Genomic DNA, 21,898 nt, shown 5'->3' with positions numbered 1-21,898 from the left:
CCTTTATGAAGTTTGCCCCATTGTGAAAGTCCTTCCTTAACTGCAATCAGCATCTTGACGCCCTTCTCCTGGCATAGGAAAGACAAGGCTGCTTGTTCTGAAAAAGCTTATGCACAGTGATAGCTAGAGGACATACATCCACAATTTGAGGGAGAATAATTAAGCTGGGACTTCAGATATTATATCTATCACTATAGCTGAATTGGCTTTTAATTTAGATTGGTGAGCTTTGTGATCCCAGAGAGCTGTGAGCTTTCATAGCATCTGTTCAATCTCTCTGGTGTGTTATATACATGAGGGATTTTTGGTTTGGGTTTCTTCCTTAGCCGTGACAGAGGCCTGGAATATTGCTAACAACATACCATGCTGCATTTCTCACTCTCCAAACACAGATACTCCCAAACTTGTGGAGAAGGATTCCAGGTGACATGCTTTCCAACAGGCATTTCCTATGCCAAGAAAAATGGTAATAAGAATTACCACTAGAAGGCATTCAAAACAGTAAGATAGCCAGGGCCTGCAGTGATGGAGAGCTGCTAGGGTGCCCCAGCAAAGGAAAGTCTGAGTGATTCAGACATGATTCCTCCCGACACTCGGGGCAAAGGCTGGCCTGCCTCTGAGGTTTCTTTGCAGCTGTCACCACCTCTGGGTCTGTGTACCAGGAGCTCAAGGATTGATATTGTGGCTTTCCCTTTTGCACAAACATGTTATGGGAGGGAGTCTCCTGGTGTCACTACTCTCCTACACTGCATAGGACTAGCCTCAGTTGATACTTACCTGTCCTTATTATGAACCCATATTAATACTCTACAGGAGGCATTCACAAATAAGTAGGAACTTGTCAATACCTGAATATTGTTGGAAATATTATCAGTTAATAAGGGCTCCACATAAATTTTGGTGTTCAAGATTAAATGGAAAATTATAGTGTGAAGAGAAATTAAAGTAATTTTAAAAATAAATGCAAAATGGAGCTTTTGGGATAGTGCTATAGCACCATCTACTGGCTATTTCTCAGAATACCATTAACATCTAAATTGTAGTTAATTTGCCCTTTTTGCCTGAAACGTCATAGTTCTCCTTTTATATGAAGATAGCAGGAAGGGAGACAAGAGAGCGCTGAATTTCATTTTCATTTATGGGCTGTGGGCTGGACCATATGTTTTGGTCTACATATTACTCTCAAGTCACAGCAGTTCCATCTGTGATAGCAAGGAGAGGTTTTGTACAAAGATCAAGGATAGCTATACCTTTTATGTAGTAACTATTCAACTGACTGCAGTGGGAGAATCTGCTCTCCTTTAGGCCCCTATTTATTTCTCCTCCTTCCCCAACATTTCTGTTTCTTTCTCTCTTTCTTGTCTTTCCTCCCTCCTTTGCTCTGCTTTTCCCACCACCCTTGGGGTTCATACTGACACAATTCCCCGTATCATTTGATAATCTGACCAACAATGAAAGTTTATGATGACATGTGAATTGTAAAAATTAGGTTCTTTAGCGTGACACCCTGATACTTTGAATGGCGGACTGGGGAAGTCACATCTCTCAGGCCTGGTCTACACACAGTTTTTGTACTGATTTAACTATTTTGATTAGGGTGTGTGTAATATATTACTAAATAGTTAAATCTGTACAACCTATAGTGGGGACATAGTTATTATAGATAGATAGATAGATAGATGCCTTATACTGGTTGATAGCTTATTCCCATAAATTTAGGATCATAAACTAATAGCAGAATAATCACCTTGATATGCATATAAGTTTTCAAATGGATATATAGTTAAAAGCAGTACAAAAATTGTGTGTAGACCAGCCCCGAACATCATTGTTCCTTGCTGTGCATAGAGTAGGGCAGACAACACAGCATTAGTCACACTAGTTTCAAATTTGAATTGCCCACCAGAGTTGCTAATTCCCAGATTCTATTGTGAGCCTTGTGATATTTTCTATGTTTTTGACTGCCTTGTGGACTACAGATTTCTCATGAATTTTTGCCCATGTTCCAGAGGGTTGCCATCTTCCATTAGTTTCAATAGGACTGAAGCCTCAGTCAAGATGGCCAATGTTTTCCTGAGGAAATGCAGCTAAAGATGGCCACTGACTGTTTTCAGTGGAACTGAAGCTAAGATATTGTAGGAAATTGGGGGGGGGGGGGGTGAAAAGGAGCAGGAGGGAACCTGGAGCGCAGGGGAGATGGGAATATCGGGGTTCAGAGGGGGCAGGAGAAGGTTAAGAGAGTGGGAACTGGGAAATATAAAGAAATAGCAGGGACAGAGAGAGGTGTTCTGCAGGGCAGGAGGAGACTGAGCGATGTACTGGGGAATGTGGCGGAAACGTGGGAAATAAATGGGGATTGGGGAACTTGAGGTGTGGGAGGACACAGAGGAGAATGCGAGAGAATGTGGGTCCAGAAAGGAGCTGAGAGGAGCAAGGCAGAAGGAATGGGAGAGAGAAGCGAACCCAGGTGAGGGCAGAGGGTAAGTGGGGGACAGGCACCTCTGGGCCCCTAGAGAGGGAGAATGTGAGACGTTGGCACGCGGAGGGGCCATGGCAGTGAGAAGAGTGGGGCTACAATGGGGCCACCCCAGGGGCAAGGGGAGACCCAGCAGCATCACCCCCCCCAGGACAGCAGGAAGAGGGATGCTGGTGCTGATGGCACATGCCAAGCGGGGTTTAAACCCCCCAGATCCGCACGCGGAGCGTTTATCGAACCCCAACCTCTGCCGTGCCTGCCTCGGCTCCCCCCGCCCCCGGGCTCCGTTCCCGCTCCAGAGAGCTTATTCCTGCTCCGGGTTTTCCTCCCGGCCCCGCTGCGGCTCCGCTCTGGATTCCCCGCTCCGGATTTCCCCCGCCTCCCGGCCGGCCTGGCCCCGCCCCCGCGGCTCCGGTTTCAGCCGCTGCTACAGGGACCCCCAAGATGGAAACGCAGGGGCAGCCGGCGGTGGAGGCGGCCCGGGCCCAGCCCGACACCCAACATGGCGGCGGCGCCGCCGCGGCACCGGCCGGCCGCCTGCCGCAGCAGGAGCCGGAGCCGCCGCCGCCCGAGTGGGACCCGGCTGCCGCCGCCGCTTCGGGCCTGTACATGAGCTTCCCGGTGATGCTGCTGGAGGAGAAGCAGGAGCCGGGCCCCAGCGCCCCCCCCGGCCCCCCCCCGGGGCCCGGCCCCAGCCCCGACAGCGACGGTCTCCTGCTTGTCTTCAACCTGGTGCGGGGCGCGGCGGAGCCGGGGGCCGGGCCGGGCGGCGGGGAAAGCGGCCGCGCGGAGCCTCCCCGCGGGGAGCAGGAAGAGGCTCCTGGGCCAGCCCCGCCGCCGCCGCCGCTCTTGCCGCCGGGCTCCGGCGCTTCGCCTGTGCGGCCCCGGCGGGGAGCTGAGGCGCTGGAGGGCGCAGGCCAGGCTGGCTCGGGCCCCGGCGCCTTCTCCGGCACCATCACCATCAATAACCAGAGCCTGCTGGTGCGGATCGAGAACGGGGTCCTGACCCTGGGGCCGGGCGCCGAGCCGGGGCCGCCTGCTCCCGCCGGGGCCAGGCCGGAGCTGGCCGTTCCCCCGGCCCCGCCGCCGCTGCCTAGCCGGGCCGAGCCCCTGGGCTCGGAGGAGGGGGAGGCGGCGGGCGGGGAGGGCCCGAGCCCGGCCGCTGGGGGATCCCGGGCGCTGCTTGTCCATCACTGCCCCGAGCCCCGCTGCACCGAGACCTTCTCCCGCAAGCAGCAGGTGCGGTTGCACCGGCTGGCGGCTCACGGGGGGCCCGGGCCGGGGGTCTCGGGCCGGGCGGCGCGGCCTTTCGGTTGCCCGGTGCCCGGCTGCGCCTGGTCCTTCGCCACGGCCTACAAACTGCGGCGCCACCTGCACTCGCACGACAAGCTGCGGCCCTTCGCCTGCGCCGCGCCCGGCTGCACCAAGCGCTTCACCACGGTCTACAACCTGCGGGCGCACGGGCGGGCCCACGAGCAGGAGGCGGCGCACAAGTGCGAGGCCTGCGGGCAGCGCTTCCCCAGCGCCGCCCGCCTCGGAGCGCACCAGCGGCGGAGCCACCTGGAGCCCGACCGGCCCTACCGCTGCGAGTTCCCCGGTAATCCCCCGCTCCGGCTGGCATCGGGGCCTCGAGCCCTCCGCCTCGGGCTTTACTGGCAGCGGGTGTGCTTAGTGTCTAGGCACCGGCAGTCCCAGGCCCCGAGAAACCTAAAACCCTTTTTTTGGAGCCTACTCGAGAGAGAAGCCGGGGGGGTTCGGCTGCCCCGTGGGGCAGGGAAGAGAGTTGCTGTTTGTGGGGAGACTTCATAGAGCAACTGCCTCTCTCGTTGGGTGGGGTCACAGTTCTGACCCAAGTGGCAGACATCCGTTTTAGACACACACAACTGTTCACGAATGAGTCCTGACATGGTTCCCTGTTTAAACACCAAGCAATGATGATCTTGTTCAGACCCATTAAAAGGCGTATTTTATGCAATATTCTGTATTATTTCAAATCATTATGTAACATTTTGGTTATCTCTAACTAGCTGGTGCTGCCACACTTTCTTCTCCTGTTTTACCCTGAAGTCTGGGAAGGACACCTGGAACCTTCTGATCTCCGTGATCTGTCCCTTGGCAGAGAGAGTTCCCCCTGAAGTTTGTTGTTTGAATAACAGCAGAAAGGAAAAGGATGTCCCTCAGCATATCCCAATTAGATTTGTAGGGCTTTGAGCAATGTACTACAGTAGTGAACAATTTTTAATCTGTGAGCACTTCCCTCACTGTTGTTTCTCTAATCTGTTGAGGTGTATCAGTTCACTAGCTTTTCGCAAAAGATGCAGTCAGTCTTAAATTGCACTAGTTCTGCTTTCCTCTGTGTCCAAAACATGCCACGTCCAGTTAAATATTCAATTCCTATCCTAAGGCTATGTTTGCACTAGAGAGTTTACAGCAGAGCAACTGTCCCAATGCAGCTGTAAGATCTCTTATGTAGTCCCTTTACGCTGACAGGAGAGAGCACTCCCATCAACATAATTAATCTACCTCCAGTGAGCGCTGTAGCTATGTTAGCAGGAGAAGCTGTCCCGCCAACATAGCGCTGTCCACACTGGCACTTAATGTTGATGTGACTTACATTGCTCAGGGATGGAATATTCACACCTGTAAGCCACGTAAATTTTGCTGATTACAAGTGGTAGTGTAGATGTAGCCTTAGTTGCAGACCCTGAAGTATGGTGTAGAGTTTAATTTTTCCTATTTTTGCGTCCCTCTGAGCTAATGTGTTCTCCTCTTTCTTTAGGTTGCGAGAGAACCTTTATCACAGTGAGTGCATTATTTTCTCATAATCGAGCCCACTTCAGAGAGCAAGAACAGTTCTCCTGCTCTTTCCCTGGTTGTAGCAAGCAATATGACAAAGCCTGCCGACTGAAAATCCACATGAGAAGTCACACAGGTATTCATCAGAGTAGTGCATAAATTGGGACAGCTGAATATCTAGAGATATTATCGGGTCAAATGCAGCTTCAAACTTTAGCCATTTATAGAAATAGTCTTTACAAAACCTAATGCCAGTAATAATTTTTTTAAAATGTCAGTAGAAACACCCTTTAAATGTTTGTGACCAAGAGTTGGAACAGTGAGAACCTGAAAGATTCTAAACAAATTGTCAATGACTTATAAGGGGGACTGACCGCTTCATCTTTTCAATTTAGAAAAACCCTTGTGTTAAAAGTATTTCTATACGTTTTCCTTCGTCGTCCTGGCATTTTTTTGTGATTTTTACAATCACATTTTCTTTAAGTGTTTGTTTTTTCTTTCTGTTACTGTGTGAAAGATTATGGAAACAGGAGGAAATTGACTCTGGTCCAGGTGCTATAATAGAGCAGACTGCAAGAGTAGAGAAATATTTTAGTAATTTTAAGTGTTTACAACAATAGTAGATCAAACCTCTTCAGGGAGCAGTGGATTTTAAGTGGACCGTGTTAGTTTGGACAACAAAACACAGTTGAGAGAAATGGGGAAAAACAAACCCACACAAACTATTGCATAAATAGTGAAAAGCAAACTGGGCTTTAAAATATCTGTTTGTCCAAATTAATATAGGACCATCTCCTGCAATGGGATTTATGTAGGTGGATCCCTGCACCCCCATGGAGACCCTTTGCATTCACTGGGGTTCCATGGGGCTCAGGAATCTGTCTATGCAGATCTAATTGCAGGACATGGCCAGTCGATAACTTAAATGATATGTTAAATAAGTTTCCTTATCAATTTCTTTAACACTTTAAAATAACTGAGGATATGTCTACACAGCAATAAATAAATAATTTATAATATATAAATAAACCCCCAGGCAGAGAGTTTGAGCTCTTGGACTTGTGCTACAGGGCTAAAAATAGCCACATGGATGTTCCCATCTGGCTGTGAAACCTGTGAAGGGTCCCAGAGCCCAGGCTCCAGCCAGAGTGAGAATGTCTTCACTGCTATTTTTAACCCTATGTTGTGAGCCCAAGTCCATTGACCCAGGCTTGGAAACTTGTTGCTGCGGGAGGGTGGGGCATGAGTAGGGGGCTTACGGTGTAGATGTACCTTAAACCTCTTTGAGATTTCACAATATCAGCATGTATTTTTGTTGCTATATAGTTAAATGTAACTCCCCTCCCCCCTTTTTTTTTTAAAGGTGAAAGACCATTTATCTGTGATTCTGAAGGTTGTGGCTGGTCTTTCACCAGCATGTCCAAGCTACTAAGGCATAAAAGGTAAAACAAAATTTTGGGGGTTTTTGTTTTTGTTTTTAAAAAGCAGAACCAACACATGACTTGCCTGTCTATTCTTCTCATTGGTTAAACGTGTTCTAATGCAGGTAATTGTTTTAAGAGTGAATCTTAAAATCAGACGGGTTGTAATTGATGCTAGAAATAAGCATGTAGTGAATTTAAGTTTGGGAATAGTAATCTCCCTCTTTTGTAGGAAACATGAAGATGACAGGAGGTTTACATGCCCAGTAGAAGGCTGTGGGAAATCCTTCACAAGAGCAGAACACTTGAAAGGCCACAGTATAACTCACCTAGGCACAAAACCATTTGAATGTCCAGTGGAAGGTACTTTTTTTTTTGGTGGTCCTGTGTACTGTTAGCTAGTTACATGAGGTTTTCGTAGGTGCAGGGTTTTGCCCAGTCAAGACTCACAGAAGGACTGGGGCCTAAGAACATCTAATTGGATAAACCATGTTGTCCCAGACATGGGTCAGGCAGGGAAAATGCTAGCAGATCATTCGGTCACTGATTTTTCTTACCAGTTATGTTGCTTCCACAATGAATATCAAAACAAGATTTTACTGAATAAAATACACCTTTTTTGAGCTTTGCTTGTCACTTGATCAAATTGGTGACAAAAGGAAGTCAACACCTTTAGATTTAAGACTATATGATGCTGTCTGGACACTAGCTATCTTTTCAGTTGACTAATTGTATCCTTGGGATAAACTGTTTGAGATTATTTTGATGTGTGGATGCGGGAGGGAAGAATCCCAAGCAATGACAGAATGAAGATGTCTGCTCAGCGCCTTACTGCTGTTCAGATGAATTTAATAGGCTGGTTGGTCATATTTAACAGGGATAGAAAGTCATGCAGAAGAGTTATTATGGCCTTTTTCTATAAATCTGTAGGACATTTACATCTCCAGTACTTGTGATTACCTTGGGTTGCCTCTTCCAGCAAAAAGGTCTCTGTAGAATTAAAAATATCCATTGAGGGATAATTAAATGGCTAAAGACATATGGGGAGCTCACAGATAAGACCCACAATCTTATAATGAATAAAAGTAAAAGATTTGTGGATCCACTGCTGGATTGATTCATTGAGGTGCAGTCTCTAGAGGGATTTTTACAAGGATTACAATCATGGTATAAGAACTATAAATAGACAGAAGACCAATTTACCCAACTTCGTGGCTGCAGTAACAAGGAATATTGATACTTACATTTCGTAGCATAAAATGAAGTGGTTTTTGCCCTGTAGCTGTCAGGAAGTGTTTCCTTCCCCCTTATGCTTTCACCAGTGGCCATTATCAAATACTTCTATTTAAGATGCCTTTATGGCACTTTCCAATGAATCATTTGGTTTTCTTGATGCTGTTTGTAAGCAGGATACTGGACTAGATCAGTGGTCTGTTCTGGTATGGCATTTCTTCTGCTCCTATGAAATTCTGCTTCTTTGTTTTGTACTGCTTTCTTCTAATTTCCTGTATTTATTTATGGCACTCATGCTCAAGTGTTGCAAGGTAACTAACTAGAACATCTTATTCATGTGACTGAGCTCTTTACTAGGGAATTCTAAATACTAATCTTAAGTTCAAACTAAGAAAGATCCCGTAATATGCTGCATATCGTTTTGCAGGTTGTTGTGCAAAATTCTCTGCCCGCAGTAGTTTGTACATTCACTCCAAGAAACATCTTCAAGATGTGGATTCATCGAAGACCCCTTGCCCTGTGTCCAGTTGTAATAAATTGTTCACTTCTAAGCATAGTATGAAGACTCATATGGTCAAACAGCACAACTTCAGTCCAGGTATAATATTTTAGTCTCAAAATATGTCTGGGGTGGAGGGAAGCTTAAACACTGTATAGATTAGGAAAATGCTATGGGGGAAATCCTGGCCCCATTGGAGTCAACAGCAAGACTAACTTCAGTGGGACCAGGATTTTTTCCCCTCTGTGCGTGCATGCGTGAAAATAAAATCTTCAGTGGGAGCTGAGACTAAGCTCGGCTTGTGTTTTCCAGAAGTCAGTAACTTCTTGAATTAAATAGACCTTGTTCTTGAGGGCTTTTCAAAATATCCTTTCTAGAACCTGATGATAAGGACTAAAACAAATTCTTTTAAGTCCTAACTTGTAGCATGGACTGCTTTGAGGATACTTTGGAGAGTAGAAGCATATATAGAGATTTCTGTGCTGAAAGGAACTGTGTTGGCCAACAGTATAAACAAATCTTGTATAATTGTTTGCTGAATATGAGATTCTTCACCACAGTGGAACATTAGTAAGTGTTAAAGTGATCTTGTCTTTCACTGATGCAGCAAGCTTAAAATTTCGTCCTACTTTATATGTCTAGACAACAAACTCAATCAAAATAAGACAGAGCTCAGGGTACCACATTGGTAGCATAGTGAATAGGAAAGAAAATGAAAAAATGTTAAATGTTCTAAATATATACACAGATCAGACATTTCTGTACAGTATTTTTGGAAGGGATGGGAGGGGGATGCAGTACACAGGAAACTGACACTAATTTTTCTTCTGATTGGGAAATCTCACAATTACTGTAAAGGTGAATTGGTTTTAATAAGCTTGTTTTCCTTCGTAATTTTGGTTTAGAAAAATGGGTTTCATTTAAAATATTTTTAGCTTGTAATTTTAAGGATGCTCCGTCTTAAAGACACTTGCATGCAATGTATGTGTTCTTTCATAGTAAACTCTCATGTGTCTGGTCCAAGTGTGTTATTTCTAAACCCCACAGTTTCTGTAGTCAGTAATGTTGCTCAGTTTATTTGTAGTGTCTGTCATCTTAGAATGCTGTTGACATCTTACCTATTCTGGAAAAGGTATCAATATATTCTGCTGGTAATTGTGTTTCTTTGGGGCTTCTGTATATTCCCACTTTTGAGTGGTGCATTCTTTGAGCTACAGCTGGTGTCACGCAACCTCCTTTTGTTTACCATTTGTCTGCTACATGTACTAAACTTGTAATGCATTATATTTCAGACCTCTTAACTCAGCTTGAAGCAACCAGTTCCCTCACGCCTAGTAGTGAACTCACCACTCCGGGACAAAGTGACCTCAGCAACATAGACCTGGTGTCCCTTTTCTCCAATGTGTCTGGTAACAATTCTGGGATTGCAACAGATATGGCTTTAGTAAACTCTGGAATTGTCACCATAGATGTTGCGTCAGTGGGTTCAACGCTTGGTGGAAATCTTTCTGTCAATAGCAATTCCCTAGGTCAAACGGTTGACCCTTTGATATTGGTGGCAAGCAGTGATATTCCACATAGCCTGGACAGTTCTCTCTTGATGGGAACCACTGCTACAGTTTTACAGCAAAGTACTTCAAATCTGGATGATGTACAGACTGTAAATGCAGAAGCCTTAGGTTCGCTAGCATCTTTATCCGTGAAGAGTTCCAATCAAGACCTGCATGGTTTGACGTCCAGCAATAATCTAGCGATAGACACTGCCACTTTGACCCCTTCCAGTAGTCTTGGTGCAAGCAATGGGCCTGAGTTGCTGACGCCAACTAAAGCCGAACGAAACTTGCTTCCTAGCTCGGATGTTGTTGGTCAACAGGAAGGCAGTAAAGTGGTGACACAGTTTGTATTCTCCAACCCTCCAGGAAGCTACAGTGCTCAGAAAGAAATGGATCTTAGCACAGTGACTGGCAGCTCCTTTTTGGTATGCAGTAACTATATTCAGTTGTCCCCAGATGACTGAAGCACCTTAACTTTGAGGATACTCCAGTGCTGCTTGCAACTTATGGGCAGACCTTTCATTCTGTTTTACCCAGGGTTTTTTCCATGAAGGATGTAGAACTCTATATTGACTAACTATGTTGTTAGACATGGATTCAACATGGTGAAAAATTCTTTTAACTGGGTTGATTTGTGCGGGGGGGGGAGGGGAGGATCCCGTTCAAGGTTTTAAAAAAAAATTGATTTTCAAAATTAACCTCCCGAGGGTGAAGTGGGACTAACAAGAAAGCATAAGGAGGGGAATATACGGTATGTCCTGTGTGCTTCAGTTTCAGGGAAGGGTTTGGGGATGGAAAATAACTGAAATTTTTAGCCTCAGTCCTTGTTCGCATAACTCTGTCTTTAATACTGCTTCTGGAAAACCGTTTCCTTTCCCCTTTCCAGTATTGTGTTAAGATAAATGTTTGTTTTCATTATAAAATGTTCCCCTTATCACAGCATGATCCTATTAAAATATTCATGTTGATAAACATGGAAATGTGTTTAACTTTAGATGCCAGTTACATGCAGGGGACCGATCAGAATTCTGATCTCAACTACTTGACAAATTTACTAATTTTAAAGCCCAACCAGTCAGTATTAAATGAATATATAAGATAAAAGAATATGAGCAACCAGTAATTTGTTAGTCTGGCTTCATTAGCTTAATTTGTTGTTTCAGTGACACGTATAAAACATCTAATCTCTCTTTTGACTAGGAGAGTGGTGGCTCTGCAAGGACAGACTACAGAGCCATTCAACTAGCCAAGAAAAGGAAACAGAAAGGGAATGGGAGCAGCACAGGTGAGGCATCTGCCCTGCTGAATCTAGTAACATGCATTTTATTGTAATGAAATAGGAGTAAAATCTTTTTCAAGCAGATAAATTTACTGTAATCTGCAACAAAGTCTGAGTGGGGTGTGCTTTTTGTAGATCATTAAAATGGTCTTCTTGCATGGAGTTTCAAATTCACTGAGAATTTAAAAAATCCACACTATGGATTTTCCCCTTCTGTTTAAAGGGATCCTGGTAGGTCAAAGTTATATTTATATTTAAACTCCTCCTTCCCTCACCCCCAATATCATTTATTTACCCTATTCATAGGATTAATCTTAATGTATTAACCAAAAGAATTTTAAAAAACTAATTTGCTTTTTTAGTTATGCTTTTTGTCCACTCTGCATTTGATTTTACTCAACATGGACAATGAATGAAAACAGACTAGTCAATTTCACTTCCAGGTTGTGCACTGGTACAGTGCTTCAGTGTAAGTTTGCAAGCATTGTAGGGGAATTTATTTGTTGACTTTTTTAATTGAAACCTTTCTATTAACCTTTAGTCCTTGTGTAGTAGATTTTTAAAAAACACAAACTTTGGGCCATAGTTTACATAAGCAGCCCATTTATGTTCTTCTCCCCTTACACTATAGTAGAACTCATAGCTGTTTGTTGATGTACACTATTGCTTTGTCAGGTCAAATGTGTTCCATGACTCACTAAACTTGTACAGAAAAAATAATGAAACAACAAGAGACAGCTATTTGAGTTGCAGCCATCCTCCAGGGGAGAGGAACATCACACTAAACAATTTTTTTCCTTACATTTCTTGTTGCCTCCTATCTCTGAAAATCAAGGTGACAGTTGTTTTTAGTTATGTCGTGAGGTAAGCAAAGGATTATACTTCCAAATTAAACATTTTCATGTCTCTTGCTTTATAGTGCTATGCATGTGTATATACTTTCTCTTTTTAAAAAAATACTGTCTTGTCTAGGAAGTAGAGGACTATCCTTTTTGTCTGTTTTGAAGTGATCTGTAATTATGGCAGCTTGTCCAAAATGCATGGTTGGTGATATCCTAGATTGAAAGGAGGCTTGCACTGAATTTCCACCTGTTCAGTAAAACAGAGGTAGAAAATTCCCAGTTCCCTTCTTAAACTAGATCCTTGTGTAATGTCTAACATGCCACCTACTGGTAGCTTAGTGACAGCCATTTACTTTCAAAGCCAATTAATCCATTCCTTTTTTTGCTTCACTCCATGCACCTATTTTCTCTAGCGTAGAATAATAACTTATATAGTGTTTCAAACAAGTCTTGTGTCTTAAAATGTATTAACAGAGTTAAACGGCCACTCATAAGTTGAAAGCCCTAGTTTAAAAATTTTTTTACCTGTTAATATTTGAACTAAAAAAATAACCTGATAATTGAAACGAACTAATGAACAATGAAGATATTAGTTTTGCTTTTAATCAGTCATTTTCTTTTTCTCCTGGGTAATGTCATGTCAATATTGAGAAATGTGCAGGGAAATAATTAAATCCAAACACTTGAAATTTAAACAGAAAAGAATGAAAATATTTTATAGGCTACATAAAATTTTACAATCTCTACTTTGGGCCTAACTACTTTAATATTACAGTTGGTTAATAGTAAAAGGAGACATTAAGGGAGAAAAGCTGTTTTTAGATAAAATTTGAAAAGCTGAATAGCAGCATGTTAGAAATGTGAGATCTTTTTGAGGGGAAATTGGCCCTTTTGCTTGACCCAGTTGTCTGAAAATTATAAGGAAAAAAACATTTCTTAAAGTGGTGCTAGTGAAATGTTTGTTTTTAATTATACTTGGTATTGCTGAGCCTAGTTGTGGCGATGACCCTCTTATTAAAAAAGAGATGTCACTGTTTATGAAGTCAGACATGGGTCCCCAGTAAGAAACGTCTTACTTGGTTTTTAATATTGATTAAGAGAGAAGGATTTTAGTGTTGTTAGGCTAAATAAGCTTTTGTTGTTTAAAGCTTTCCGCCATAGAGAGGTTTGAAACTTGTTTGACTCATACATGGGGTTTCTAGCTACCAGTTGCTGGGATAATGCATATATTATTTGTGATGACCCATACCATAAATTAGTTACTTTACACTTCTATAGCACCTTTCATCCAACAATGTTAAAAATCATTTCCAAAGGTTGATAAGCACTATTGTTTCCACCTTACAGATTGGGAAACTGTTGCCATGACTTGACTTGTCACTTAGGAAATCAGTAGTACATTTTGGGTCTCCCAGCTCCCATTTCCTTCCTCTGACCCCCCTAGAGAATGCTGCAGCATTGACACTTATTTCCCAGCATTAAGCTAAGCTCAGAAATGTCTAGGGAGTTACACTTACATTTTTTTTTTCTGGTGAGAAGCAGTTCTTAGCTTTTGGACCCTCAGACTGCTGGACTGAGCAAATAGGCCGCAGTTTTGCTTTAGTAATGAGTATCTGATGATGCTTAGCAGTTTTATTGCACTTCACATGTTCAAATCACACTAGGTGTTAGCATTAATTAATATTACTACCTAAATAACTAGAAGTGGACAAATCCCAAGGAGAAACTTTCCAAAGAAGCATACTTTCCAACATTAAAATAATAACTTCATTTCAGGGACATCAAATTCGGGCCAGAGGAAAAGCAAAGGTGGTAAAATAAGTCCTACCAGCTTCTCATCTACCAGTCATGGCAATCGATTGTGTGGAAACATTGTTTTGCCAAATGGAGGCCTAACAATAAGGGATCCAGCAACAGGTGCACAGTATGTGCAGATTCAGTTACTTCAGGTAAGAACACAAGAATAAAATATACGATCTACTCAGTTCTCCGTGTAAAGTGGCAAATCTGACTGTCCTTTCAAATCAAATAGTCTTTTTCTGTATTAATGTTGTGATCACTGCATGATACCAGGTACTTAATGAGTAATGTGTATGTAGCTGATCTGTTTTTTAAGGTGGTTGCCCAAAAGGAGCATTTTTCTCTCCTCATGGGGGGGGGAGTTCCTCCACACACTTATTGCCGATAATAGAAATGGTTTTCCAACATTTTAGGAATCATTACAAAAGTAATTGGAGTGAAGAGGGCCAGTTTAAATGATTCCCCCATAGAGCCACTTTATGGGGGGACCTTATCCCCCACCTCTAGCTGATAACCAAAAATTCCTGTAAATATTCCCCTTATTCATATGCATGGCTAGGTGTGGGGGGAAAGGAGGCTTACACACAGTTAAGATGGTGGAGGGGCTGAAAGTTGAGAGTAGCCGGCAGTGTGAAGTGGCATGGCAAACGCCTTGGGGGCAGCATTGAAAAGCCACAGGAGTAGCTTCACTGGAGAGGGGCCTTGAGGAAACACTGCTCAGGAGTGAGAACAGCCCCAGGAGTGGGAGCTAGGAAGGAAAGACGCTGACCTCCCCTGCGTTGAAACCAACACAACACAAACGACATTAGAAGGATGTTAAGGTTGCTCATGAGAGAACTAATAATTCTGTCTTTGGAGTAGGGGTTGAACGGTGGGCAGCAAGCGAGGCATTGGGCACTGAGCAATGAGGAGAAAACAATATTGAATAGCTACTCGCCAAGTGAATGAGGCAGGGGTTCTGTGGAAAAAGTAGTATGTGCTCACGTAACTAAAGACTATCATAATGCATATGCATGGTGGGGAGGAACAAATTAAAGTTGCGCAGGGAACCTTAATCCTGGCAGTTCGTAACTAGAATGCCTGACTTTGTAGCCTTCATGTTCATATAATGTCGCTTTTATGTGCAACTTCCTGGAGCTTTTTTAAAAAAGCAAACTGAGAAACCAGATTCCATTGTGCGTCACCGTAACAATACTCACATTGGGTCATCAGCCTCACTACTGGAACCTTTTGACCCATGCCACAGACCTCTAGCACTTGAACTAACAGACTAACTGATAGCTGTAGTTGGTTGAAATCATCTACATGGAGCAGCGCTAGAGGGAGATGAGAGAACTTGCCCGAGGGCTTCAGGTTTGCTGGCAGTGGAGGAATGGTGCGAGTGGAAGTCTTGGATTCCATTCCAGGCTCTGGAGGGAATGTTCTCTAATGGGCGCAGAACGCTCACTGGAGAAACTCCCCGTAGCTTGCCTCCTATTGCCCCTTTTCCTCAACTATCTCTGTCCCTGTCTCCTCACCTATTCAGTCCCAGTTCCTCTTTTTTCCAAGCTTCTTGTTTGATCTGTCTGTGTGTGTCTCTTCTCTCTCCCCCACCCCTTCCCGATCCCCAGTCACTACCATGTTTCTTGTCCCAGTCTTTCTGCCAACCAGTCCCAATTCTCCCCTGAAGCTGGGCTCCCAGTCAGGTCTGTTCTCCCCTCCCACCCACTGGCTCCCAGTTATTCTTCTCTTCTCCCCCACCCATTTCCTTCCTTGGCTCCCAGTACCAATCTTCACTTCTCCCTGGCTGTCAGTCCCAGTCTCTATGCCAGCTCCCATTCCCCCTTTGTTCGTTATCCCAGTGTACACACATGCTGCTCCACCCAAGTCAGGCTCTCGTCTCATCTGCACATGATTTAGGTTGCTTCCTCCATGCTGCTGGTGCATCAGCAGGGAGGGCATTGAAAACACAGAAGAGACAGGCAGTCTGCTATGAATTCAGGTGTCTGGACCCAGCCCAGTGCAGCTAGGAACTGCAGTTGTCGGGAAGACCGTGTTCAGCACCTTGCAGGGCTGGAGCATGCTTATTGCAGATGGCGTCTTTGGGGAGTTAAAATGTGAAACTCTAGCACGTCTCTACTGAGCATACGTGAATTAAGACTCTTAAAAGGTCAGATTGGATGGGAACAGCAAAAGTCACGTTCTGAGCACACAAGGTCCCTTCCCCTACCTAACTTCAGGTACCTGCTCCTCAGCATAGGGGCCCTGGAGCTCTTCAAAACAAAGGTTGACAACATTTTTTAATATGGGCAAAATGAAATATTTTCCCCTAGTTTCATTCTTGGAAATGGAAAATTGTAGCCCAAACAATTAAAATTTGGCAGAGTTCTAAGCAACTGAGAACAGGATTTTATAACAGGAAATGTCAGGCAAGCTTCCACCCCACTTCTTAATATCTCATTGGGAAGCAGTAAGTCGGCCAGACCTAGAGATGTTTGATTTCCAGGAGGCAGAGTGAGGATCTGTTCAGCTCACCTACTCTTAATATGGGATGTAGAGTGAGCTACGTGCATAGCGCTCTCTTCTGCCCTTTCACGAGGTGCCCCGGCACCACCACTTTCACAGCACAATGGCCTTGGAGTGAACACACAGTTTTAGGAGTAAAGTTCTACAAGTCTGCAGTTCCCACATGTGACTGAGTACTAGGGGGATTGGTTCATCTTCTGTGAAACCACTGGAAACCTTGCTTTGGTCTTGTCAGCCTTCAAAGCTGGGGTGCCTTGGAACACTAGCCTGTGTAAGCCAATAAGGCACTGTTACCTTTCCTGATTTCTTTTGTTTCTGTTTTTACTGCTGTGTAGTAGTGAGTGCAAAGCTTGCTGTGTGATACTAGGAGAAACTTGGAAATCTTATTTGCGTTGTGCTTTTCCCTTCACAGGATGACCCCCCAGGAGAGGGAGACTTGCCCTTTCAACTCAGCTCTCAATCTTCCACATCACATTCTCAGCTTACAGTGGATTTACCTGTTCATATTCTTCAGGTACAGCACCTTAGAGCTCTGATTGCTGTTGTCAAGTTAGAGGCAATGAGAACAGTTTTGCACTAACGCTTTAGCTGTCCTGCACTACAGCAGTACTCTACTTTCAGACCAAAGTCTGATTTCACATCTCTAGCTCAGTTGTAGCAAGAGGAGGTTTGCCGTGGGAATCACTGAGACACTGTAAGAGGCTTTTTCCCACGTACCCCTATCCTGGTTGTTTTGCTCCATGCTGGAGATGCTATTTCCTTTTGCCCCCAATGGTAACATCGAGAGAGAGATTCCATGCCTATTAAGATAGGTGGCCAAACAGAGGGGGAGAGGAAGACCTAGAGCCAGATTTTCAATAAAGCTTTGCTCCTATTTAGGCATGACCAGATCTTTAAAAGTACTCTGCCCCAGCTGCTTCCATTGGCAACAGTGGGGCTGTTGGTTGCCAAATGCTGGTTGTGGAGTGTTTTCTAAAAATCTGGGGCTGAGTTTTTAAAACTTTATGGGAAATTGTCAAATCCCCAAACGAGTACAGATTGGGGCCAAATGGAAATCCCAGAAGGAAAGTGAAGACATTTATACATCTGACCCTTCCATAGTGATTGGGATTAAAATAACTCCAGTTGCAACAGGGAGTGATATTTTTAAACAAACAAAATCTAATGTCAGCTACCAGAAACATAACCCCTGTAGCAACTTGGGCATAGAAAAGTTACCCCTGTACTAGTAAAAGTCTGCAAGAAAACAAGTGAAGGGAACACTTTGCTACCCTGTGCTCTGAAAATCACCTTTGGTTAGCAGCATGGGTTCATCCTACCATTATGCTGCAGTGCAGCTCCACCAAATACCACTTGCATCCCAAAAGCATCATGTGCAAAGACAGCTGCAAAACTGCCTTGGTACCTATTCAATAGTGATCAATGGCTCCATGTCTAGCTGGCAGCCGGTCACAAGCGGAGTGCCCCAGGGGTCAGTCCTGGGGCCGGTTTTGTTCAACATCTTCATTAATGATCTTGAGGATGGGGTAGATTGCACCCTCAGCAAGTTTGCAGATGATACTAAGCTAGGGGGAGTGGTAGATAGGATACAGAGTGACCTAAACAAATTGGAGGATTGGGCCAAAAGAAATCTGATGAGGTTCAACAAGGACAAGTGCAGAGTCCTGCACCTAGGACGGAAGAATCCCATGCACAGCTACAGACTGGGGACCGACGAGCTAGGCAGCAGTTCTGCAGAAAAGGACCTGGGGGTTACAGTGGATAAGAAGCTGGATATGAGTCAGCAGTGTGCCCTGGTTGCCAAGAAGGCTAATAGCATATTGGGCTGCATTAGGAGGGGCATTACCAGCAGGTCACGGGAAGTGATTATTCCCCTCTATTCGGCATTGGTGAGGCCGCATTTGGAGTATTGTGTCCAGTTTTGGGCCCCCCACTACAAAAAGGATGTGGACAAGTTGGAGTGAGTTTAGCGGAGGGCAACAAAAATGATTAGGGGGCTGGGAGCGCAAGACTTATGAGGAGAGGCTGAGGGAACTAGGTTTGTTTAGTCTGCAAAAGAAGGAGAGGGGTTTTGATAGCAGCCTTTAACTACCTGAAAGGGGGTTCCAGGGAGGATGGAGCTAGGCTGTTCTCAGTGGTGGCAGATGACAGAACAAGGAGCAATGGTCTCAAGTTGCAATGGGGGAGGTCTAGGTTGGATATTAGGAAAAAAATTTTCACTAGGAGGGTGGTGAAGCACTGGAATGGGTTACCTAGGGAGGTGGTGGTTTTTAAGCTGTAGCTTGATAAAGCCCTGGCTGGGATTATTTAGCTGAGGTTAGTCCTGCTTTGAGCAGGGGGTTGAATTAGATGACCTCCTGAGGTCCCTTCCAACTCTAATATTCTATGATTCAAGATGCTTCTAATATCTACTATTCTAACAAGCTGTTTGTCCATGAACACGGACCGCTACATAACTGAACCAAGTGCTAACATCTTTGTGGAGAGAAATAGATCACTTTTGATGACTGTTACAGGACATGGCATTTGTCAAGTTAACTGCAACATAGTATTTGAGCCAAATATTAATGCCTTTTCCATTTAAAAAAAAGTTGTTTATATATCTTCTTCCCAGAAGTATCCATGTCTTGCACAGCCCTATAATAAATTGGTGCTTACAGAAGGGGAGTTGGATTATTTCAAATTCTAAAGGGTTAAAGTCAAGGGCAAACAATATTTTGTAAATGGTCAGTTACCTTGTTTCCTTTGTCAAGGATAGTCAGGATCCATCCCCACCCTGTTAGCATTTTAATGAAGGTTGTGGACAGTCAAACTCGGTAAGTGCACCCCAAGAGTGAGACAACTTTGAATTTACTGTGAAGTGTTCAGTGCATTTGGTTTCTTGGCATAATCTTGAATGAAGTGAGAGGTAAAGACATATTACAAAAAGGGAATGTGCATTACAAGCAATGAAAACATTAGGGTGAAAGCTTTTTCTGAATTCCAAACTTTGTATACTTTGTTTTGACAGGAGCCGCACAACTCCACAGAAGACGATGCAGGTTCTGATAACTCTCAGTTCACTGGAAGCACAATAAACTTACAGGACCTGGAATGATTGTTAAGAATATTAATTTGAAAACAGAATGGTGCAATCACGTATTGACCAAGCAAAAAGAGTTGTTTCAGTTTCTCAAGGAAAAATGAAAAGTAGGAATATAGGACTGTGATCACACACGTAATGGCAGTTACATGAAAAAAAGGATTAAAAAAAGGAAATAAGTAAATCCTACTTAACGTGCCTCTGTAAGATCTTCTTTCTGTCTTGTGGTCAAAGATGCTAGGGGCAGACTTGCTGAAGTCACATTGTAGAAAAGTGCCATAGCTATTACACTTATAAGGAGAGTAATAGTTTTCCTGCTTTCACAAGAAAGCAAATATTTTACAGCTAATGAACAAATGCAAACTTAAAATCTTACCTGTGACCAGTTTAAACTTTTCCTTCACTAGGAAAGCTCTCCTGCTTGAAACAGACTATGAGAAGGAATTTAAAAAAAAATAAAATCCTGAAATACTTTTTCTCAGACTTGTTTCAGCCCTTGTATATGTTGACAGCAAATTGTATTTTACAAAGCAATGTAGGGAAGTAGTGTAGTGCTCAGAAAGCAGGGAGCAGACCTGCATTAAACATCCCTTGGAAAGGAAGATGTAAACTTAACTGTGAATGAGTTTTGATGCCTATATTGAGCTTCCCCCTCTCATTCATCCTGAATAATATTTAGCTGAATTCTTCCAGCAACACTTGAAAGCTTTGCTAGAGAACAATACTCTCCATAAGCAATTAGCTAGTGTTCCAACAGCATTTGACAAGTTAGATCTGTCTTAATGTTCTCTGTTTTGATGGAATGTTTGACAGCCACTTAGTTCCAAGCACCTTCATTATGTCTTTATGATACAAAAAGTATTGCCCTAACTCATAACTAGCCACTGTCTTTTTGAGTGATATATTCTGTTACCACTTGATCTTCATCCAAATCTAGAATATCGAGCTGGCATTGTGTCCAGTTGGCTTCTTGATTTGTTTTAGAGACGGAGTTTAGAGGAGGAGGAAAGGTATTGTTAATTAGGAAGAACTGCTTCATTTGAAAAATTACAGTTTCTAGAAGAATAGTTGTATGTACTGTACTTAACTGACTTGCCTAAACCTAAATAAGCATAGGGTTGGATAGATTCTCAATTAAAAAAACAAAACACCTTTTGTGTTAAATTTTAAGGTGGTAACTTAAATGTTTCTTAGTGATGTTCTGAATGCCTATAAAATTATGTACAGGACTTTGATAAAGGGGTGTGTGTTTTTTATTCTCAGTGAGTTGTGGGTATGCACGTATGTGTATATATTTTTTACAGAATAAGATGTCATGCAGAAGAACATTGTGATCTTCCTAATATTGCACATATTTATTTATTTAGTCATACTGTTGTTGAATTCACCTGAGGTCATTCAGAATGCTTTTACTTCCTGTGCCTTTTGAACTGTATATACGTCCAGATAATACTTTGGGTTTCTGAGACTTGAAAACAGTATACAGGCTATTTTCACTGCAAACTGATTTGCAGGCAGTATTTTATCCTCTGGTTGAACTCATTTTTCTGTCTGTGGTGGTTAAACTTCTTGAGCATTAGCTCTACCTATTCCTATCATCCTGCATTTACAGCTCCTGCCCAAGGGACCTCTAACCTCCCTCAAGTGAGGTTTCCAAGCCCAGGTGAGTCAGTGAGGAGATTTCACCCACTTGTTGTGGGGACTGCTGTGTTTTGGTTGATCATGGCGTCCAATCTGGAAAGTTTAAAGGTGCTTACAGTGCTGTGGAATGGACTATTGGGTCTTTAGAGCAGTCGCTCCTGCCGTCCCTAAAAGCTCAGTCACCTTGAATGCCAAGCTCCTCTTGATCCTTCTGGAACCATACCCGTTGTTCTTAAATTAAGAAAATGGCAAAGAAACACATTCTTTTTATGGGACTTAAAACTGCATCTGTTTCTACTTCTGAAAATGTACCTCACTTGGCTTTGTATATGAATGTAAATTGCTAACTGCTTAGGGCCGAGACTCACTCTTGAAGTCCATTGCTGGCAATGGACATCTGAAACACTGCTGGTGCAAAAGGATTAATAAAGCTTTTTTATGGTCACTTTGGCATTGGGTTTGTTCTTGATGTGAGTAATCTTTTGTAGATGAAAAGGTATGTGCTTATTGGATTTAAAACTTAAGTGGAACAGCTTTTCGTCTGCCATGTTTGTTCTTTCCTCTTGTAGATTCAATAGTCAGGTGCAGCCTGTAATGAAACTCTGACTCCTGGAAGGGTATTTCTTTTGGGGCTTATGACAAACATCTGGTTGGAACCTAGCGTTGTCTGGCTGTAACTAAAGATGTCCTTCACCTCTGGAATAAATCTGATTTCCCAAGATCCTAGGGATCTTGCTACTAACCAGCAATTGTATGAAGAACTCTTTGCTG

The 21,898-nt window shown here is 43.5% G+C and overlaps 1 protein-coding gene across 2 annotated transcripts; it reads left to right on the top strand.

Annotated features, from left to right (window-relative positions):
- Window positions 1–2,738: 2,738 nt before the first annotated feature.
- Window positions 2,739–21,572, top strand: ZXDC (ZXD family zinc finger C). Of its 2 annotated transcripts, XM_067544318.1 has the most exons (10): window positions 2,762–4,073; window positions 5,256–5,408; window positions 6,636–6,714; window positions 6,926–7,056; window positions 8,354–8,524; window positions 9,718–10,403; window positions 11,179–11,263; window positions 13,876–14,048; window positions 16,817–16,918; window positions 19,415–21,572. In XM_067544318.1, exons 1-10 carry the CDS (start codon window positions 2,921–2,923, stop codon window positions 19,499–19,501), a joined length of 2,820 nt encoding a protein of 939 aa, XP_067400419.1. In that variant the 5' UTR covers window positions 2,762–2,920; the 3' UTR covers window positions 19,502–21,572. The 2 variants fall into 2 exon arrangements, 1 of the variants encoding a protein (XP_067400419.1); XR_010918960.1 differs by lacking the exons at window positions 16,817–16,918; window positions 19,415–21,572 and having other exon boundaries at window positions 2,739–4,073; window positions 9,718–10,729; window positions 13,876–13,912.
- The last annotated feature ends 326 nt before the right edge of the window (window positions 21,573–21,898 follow it).

The sequence above is a fragment of the Emydura macquarii genome, unplaced genomic scaffold (genome assembly GCF_026122565.2).
Source record: "Emydura macquarii macquarii isolate MOO-44397 ecotype Brisbane River unplaced genomic scaffold, CSIRO-AGI_Emac_v2 contig_968, whole genome shotgun sequence".
In the NCBI taxonomy this organism is placed as follows: domain Eukaryota; kingdom Metazoa; phylum Chordata; order Testudines; family Chelidae; genus Emydura; species Emydura macquarii.
This window is presented reverse-complemented; position numbering and strand designations above follow the sequence as displayed.

What these genes read in the sequence shown, in the direction of transcription:
- ZXDC (XM_067544318.1), top strand. Translation starts at nt 2,921, where the DNA reads ATGGAAACGCAGGGGCAGCCGGCGGTGGAGGCGGCCCGGGCCCAGCCC. An exon ending in AGGGAATGGGAGCAGCACAG is followed by an intron (nt 11,264 to 13,875) that starts GTGAGGCATCTG and finishes ACTTCATTTCAG; the next exon opens with GGACATCAAATTCGGGCCAG. An exon ending in TGCAGATTCAGTTACTTCAG is followed by an intron (nt 14,049 to 16,816) that starts GTAAGAACACAA and finishes TTCCCTTCACAG; the next exon opens with GATGACCCCCCAGGAGAGGG.